General features: G+C 41.9%; 1 protein-coding gene across 1 annotated transcript in view; it reads left to right on the forward strand.

Moving 5' to 3' along the window:
* Nucleotides 1-3,889, forward strand: part of THSD7B (thrombospondin type 1 domain containing 7B) — a 909,478-nt gene extending 905,589 nt beyond the window's left edge. The window contains exon 28 of the mRNA XM_049711955.1: nucleotides 2,672-3,889. Coding sequence (XP_049567912.1) covers nucleotides 2,672-2,753 — 82 coding nt within the window. The 3' untranslated portion in view covers nucleotides 2,754-3,889. The remainder of the gene's footprint in view (nucleotides 1-2,671) is intronic.
* The last annotated feature ends 2,111 nt before the right edge of the window (nucleotides 3,890-6,000 follow it).

Raw genomic sequence — 6,000 nt, forward strand, 5'->3', positions numbered from 1 at the left:
CATATGAAATGCAGCCTTCATCACAACCATCCCAACACACACCACGGGCCACAAAAATCCAAGACCTAGATACTGGGAGCCCCCTTTCTCTTTTTTTTTTTCCTAGAGGTGAACACAATGTTCATAATAATTCCACACCTGGAAGCTGCTATAAAAATCTGTCTGTCTCATATTTGAGCAGAATTTTCCAGGCACAGTCCTAGAGGCTGGCCAACTTTATTATTGTCTCTTTTTATGGAATTCTTCGTTTACAATGTTGTATTAGTTTCAAGTGTACAGCAAAGTGATTCAGTTGTACACTCACGCACATATCAGTTCTTTTTCAGATTCTTTTCCATTATAGGCTATTACAAGATGCCGAGGAGAGTTACCTGTGCTATGCAGTAGGTCCTGGTTGTTTACTATAGAGTAGTGTGTATATATTAATCCCAAACTCCTAATTTATCTCTCATCCCCCCATCCACTTTGGTAACCAAATATTATTGTCTCTGTAAAGATCCAGCCAACTCTATCCCTCCTTCCCATGCCCCAGGACTCAGCTCTCCCATTTCTCTGTCAAACAAACAGCCCTTAGCAAATGCCAAACAGAACAAAATAATGCCATTTGCAGCAAACGGATGGACCTAGAGATTGTCTGATTTACTTCGCTCAGTATGACAGAGGAAGGCAAATATCATATGATATTGCTCATAGGTGGGATCTAAAAAATGGTACAAATGAACTTATTTACAAAACAGAAATAGAGTCACAAATGTAGAAAACAAGCTTATGGCTACCAGGGGGGAAAGAGAGGGGGATAAATTGGGAGATTGGGATTGGCATATACACACTACTACATATAAAATAGATAACTGATCAGGAGCCTGGGCCTGGCAATATGACTAGAGACACTGGAATATACATATATTTAATATAGGTAAAGGTGAATGTTATTCAGATAATTATGCAGTAACTGCTCTTGAGAAGTGGAACAGACCTGGGAAACGGGAAATCATAGGCCAAGGACGCCTCTACAGAGAATTTAAAGCATATTTCTTCCTCCCCTCTGCTGAGAGGCAGGTGTTTGCCTGCAGCCAGCACTCAGCAAGTCATACACTGAGCACCTGCTACACGCTGGGTGCCGGGTAGGGACACAGTAGGATCTCTGGTTCCTTGTAGTTGTAATGTACCTCTTTAGCATCTATGAACTGCTTCAAACATCAAAAAAAAACAATTTCTCCTGAATTAGAACCTGAGTATTTTAACCTAGGAGACTCTCCCTACAACCATGTTATCAAACATCTTTTTCTTTTGTGGTAAAATTCACATATCAAACGATTCTCTAATTTAACCATTAAGTGAAAGATGCCAGACCCCAAAGGCCACACATATAGTATGATTCCATATGAAATATCGAGAATAGGCAAATTTACAGAGGCAGAAAGTTGATATGTGGTTGCCAGGGACAGAGTAAGAGAACGGAGAGACACTGCTTAGTGGGACCAGTTTCCCTTTAGGGTGATGGTTATGCAACACTCTAACACAGTGTTCGAAATGCCAGCCAGTTGTACACACTGAAATGTTTGTTTTTAATTTACATTCACTCGAAGTATAAAAATACATACAGACAAAAAAGTTTCCACCAAGTGCCTAATTAATGAATTGGATAGAGGGAGGATGCACTGAAGGGTTAAAGGCATTTGTCCTGTGTGTTTTAGATGCACTTAGATTCCAGGCTGCGCCACTCTCTCAGTGACTTGAGGGAAGGTAAATAACTTCTCTAGTCCTTCTCTGTCAAGTAGCAGTAATCCTAATGCCTCCCTCTCAGTGCTGTCCTGGGATTTATTGAGATACTTCTGTAAATCCTCAGCACAGGGCTTGGCACTTGATGGCTCCCCTGCTGCTGAGGACAACCCAAAGAGAGCTGAGCTCTGAAGTCACAGCAAAGCCAAGGCACTGAGGAGGGAAGGGAGACAGAACGGTGGGAGGTGGGGCACTGTGTGGTAGAATTCAAACTATAAATACTCATCAGCTGAGATTCACGCACACTGAGAATCAAAGAGGGTGATGCAGCCTGTTTCACCCAGATGTGGGGCATCACTGTGTGATTTAGGAATGTAACTCACTCAAGTTCAGCTTCTCTCTCTGTGAGAAGGAATGGCAGCCCTCCCTGATCTGGCAACATGAAGAACAGAGACCAGGGGAGAATAGCTTTGGCTGGTGCAGAACCAGTGAAATTTTCCTGACTGACAGGCTCTGGGGACTCGGCAGCTAGATGTCAGGATTCACGCCAGAGCAGAAGCGTGTTTACTCGAAAACAAGAGCAGAGTAAGGCGTGGGAGTCTGGCTGTTCTAGCTACTTATGATGTTAAACACCTGTGCTGTGGAGGTCGTAGTAGTTCAGGAATTAGCAATAGATGTTCACATTACTGCATGTAAACAAAGGAAAGTAGCCTTTACCAAATTCATTGTTTCCGCTAAACCATTTTTAAGATTTTGAAAAAAAAAAACAAAACCAAAGGCTTCTCCTGGTTTAAGGGTCAAAGTACACCAATATTCCAAAAAGGAACCCACCAGTCCAGAGAAATCAATCTTTTGTCTAACCACTTGAATTTCTGTACCTCACAATTGTGTCTGGCACGTGAAACAGAGCTCTGTGAACTTTATCTCAGGAATTCTTTTCCCTTTACAGCAAGAAGCCAAAACCACATCAAAGCACACCTCCCCAACAGAAGCCTCTGACCTTAGCCTATGACGGAGACTTAGACATGTAACCTGAAGAAGAAATCCAAATGTAGACATCAACTGCCTTAACTGCTTTCTCTTTTGTAGCTCTCAGAATTCTCAGTTTTTTGAGGAATCTCATGATGCGTTATACGAGGCAGGATACAAATATTGTGAAAGTAATATTGAGTCAACTTCATTTGGACACGGAGTCAAGGATTATTTCGTCTGCCATTTTGCTTTCAAGTTGTTTGTGGGTGTGTTTAATTCTTTGATTTCCCCAAGGGACCTGAAAACCCTTCTCTTCCTGCTTGGAAATGGGAAGAAGAAAACATGATGGAATTCCCACAGACTCGAGTATAAACTTTATCCTTAGCAGCATGATGACAATCCAGAGGAAAGTCCAACCAAGGCATTTACTGTAAATGATGAGTCGCCTGACACTGCATTGTTATGCACTATGTTAGTGCAAATCCTTATTCTTCCCATACTTCAACACTGAGTTTTCTAGAGCTTACATCAATCAGTTCAAAGACTTTCAAATTGGATTGCTTATTTTCATGAACATAGAGAGAATGGGTTACCATTTCAGAAATTCTCTGAGTTTTTACCTTTACAAATTGTATTTTGTTTTGTAGCCAGGGGGACGATGGTACTTCATGGGTTGCATCTATTGAAAACAAATGAAACGTGTGTAATTGCTGGACTAGATGAAAGCTAGGTGGTTTTGAATGAAATGTGTATTGAATGTTTGTTAGGGTGTACAAATGAAGTAATAGGTGGTTATATTGGTGAAAGAGGTAAATTAATTATTTCATCACTAAAACTGTGTATTTGAACAAAAACTTAGCCATGTAGATATAGCATTAACCACACACAGTTGTAATTCAGTTTAATGATGAAAAACGCTGCTTTTGTAATTTCAATTTTCTTATTGACTATTTATAAATTCTTTTTCTGAATTTAATTATCTGACCTCATTTAATATATATCGAACGCTGATCCTGTTTGTAGCAAGTCTTGCTTTTATAAGGTTTCAAAATCTAAAACAACACATGAAAAAGCTGAAACCATTTTATGAAGATCGATGTTTGTAATTGTAGATGTTGGAAAGTAAGACGGTGCCCTCTTGTGGTATTGACTTGTATTTATAGCAAATAAAGTGCTCACGAGACTGAAATGTTAACTGTTGCAGACTTCTTATTCCCTCCTGAAGAGCCCATGCTTCGACGAAAACAGCTTTAATAACAGATTCCCTGTGTCACTGTTTTAGAGGTTGACAGCTGAAATCACTGACAGAGAAAAAGGACTCTTACCCCACATTCTCAGCACTAATGGTTATGCTATGAAATGGAGCCAAGCATGATTACACAGAGTAGCTTTGAAGGAATATTTAAAGCTTAGCTAACATTAGAACAAACCGCTGTAATAATAATGCAAACACTGACATGTAAATGAACTGAGAGGCCCGAGAAAATGGAACTGTTTGTTAGAAATGTGATACGATGAGCAAGATAGAGGATGTTTTCATTTATACTAGGACTTTTGATAACCATTTTAACACTAATTGATTTTCTTCCATGGCACCATGGTTTTAAAGGAAAAAAGTACATGAAAACAGAATAGCTTATGTCAATACTGTGGTTGAGGAAACAGCTCCTAGAATTGTCCTTTCATTAGTTCACTTTAGCTAAAGCTTCAGTAGTCTTCATGGTAGTTCAAGAGATCCTGCTTCGGAAATCGAATCCTAGCTGTGCCCTTTACTGCCTGTATGAGCCTATGCAAGGATGACAAATTGTCTCTGCCTCAGTTGTTTGACTCACAAAGTGAGATAATGAAATCATTTTCCTCCTTAGGTAGACATTAACAATAAATGTAAAACGGGGTTCTGGTTCAAGATGGCGACACAGAAGAATTCTGAACTTACCTCCTCCCACAGACATGCCAAATCTACAGCTACCTATGGAACAGTCCTCCAAAAGAAATCCAGAAACTAGCCGAGTGACTCCTACACATCAGGCACACAAGAAAAAACCCACATCAAAATGGGTAGGAGAGGCTGAGACACCCGTAAGCCCCACCCCTGGTGCAGTGACCCTCATCAGGAGACACAATCCCCAGCTTCTCTCTGAGAAGTAAAAGGTTTGAACCCCACATTTGGCACCCCAGTTTTTAAGACCTGCACCTGAGAGACAGGCGTTCAAAACATCTAGCTGTGAAAACCAACAGGGCTTGTGACCACAAGACCCACAAGGCCATAGAAACTTCTTAAAAACTTGCATGGATTCATTGTGGGCACCTTCCAGGGCCCAACACAGAGCCACCCAACTGAAAAATGTCCAGAATTTCTGTGAAAGAGGCCTCTTTGCATATCTTAAAGCTTTGGCCTGAAGGGCAGATATCTAATTTAATCCACATCTAGGGGCTAACTGAAATACTCTCCAAAGGCCATGGAGGCTGGTGGGAACCATCTTGGAGCTCTCCTTCTGCCTTACCCCAGGTCCCCAGCATCTCCGGGAAAGGAGCTTGTTCACACATCTAGTGCCCTAGTTTTTACAGCTGCCACCCAGGCATCTGGGCATCCTGAACATCTAACTCTGGTAGCCAGTGGGGCTTACATTAGCCCACACATTATTAGTCCCACAGGGCTATAAGAGAAACATTTCTTAACCAGCTTTCCCCCCAACCAGGGCACAGCAAGGTGGCAGCAGATGGAAATGCCCAGTCATTCCATGAAAGGGGACTATTAGCTTTTCTTTATAGCTGCCGTCTGAAGCACAGGCATACATTTAGGAGCCAACTGCAATCCTCTCTGGAAACCAGAAAGGCTGGTGAGTGCTATCTTTGAGCTGTCTCTCTACCTCACCCCAGGTCACTGGTATGTCCAAAAAGGAGCTCGTACACATGTCTGGCACCCCAGCTTTTGTGGCTGCTGCCTAGTGGACACATCCTTTGAGCCTGGCTCTGGCCAGTGCAGTCTGTTCATGGGCTCAACATGATAGCAAACAAAGAGACAGTTCTTAACTGTCTGTTACCCCAGGGCTAGGTGCAGAAGGGACAGACAGAAATGTCCATCTCCCAGTCTTTTTCTGGAAAAAGTATATCTGCAGAGTTTAAAAGCTGCTGCCTGAGGACCCAGCATCCATTCAGCCTGAATCTAGGTGTTGTTACCAGAAATCCTCTCATTTGGAACACTGACGAGTCTTGGCAAACCCTCAACTACTGGTAGCCACTAAGAACAAAGTAAGCTAACTGGACAATCAAAGAGGTTTGAGAGAGAACCAAGAAAGGTCAGGG

Source organism: Orcinus orca, chromosome 7 (assembly GCF_937001465.1).
Source record: "Orcinus orca chromosome 7, mOrcOrc1.1, whole genome shotgun sequence".
NCBI classification, from domain to species: domain Eukaryota; kingdom Metazoa; phylum Chordata; class Mammalia; order Artiodactyla; family Delphinidae; genus Orcinus; species Orcinus orca.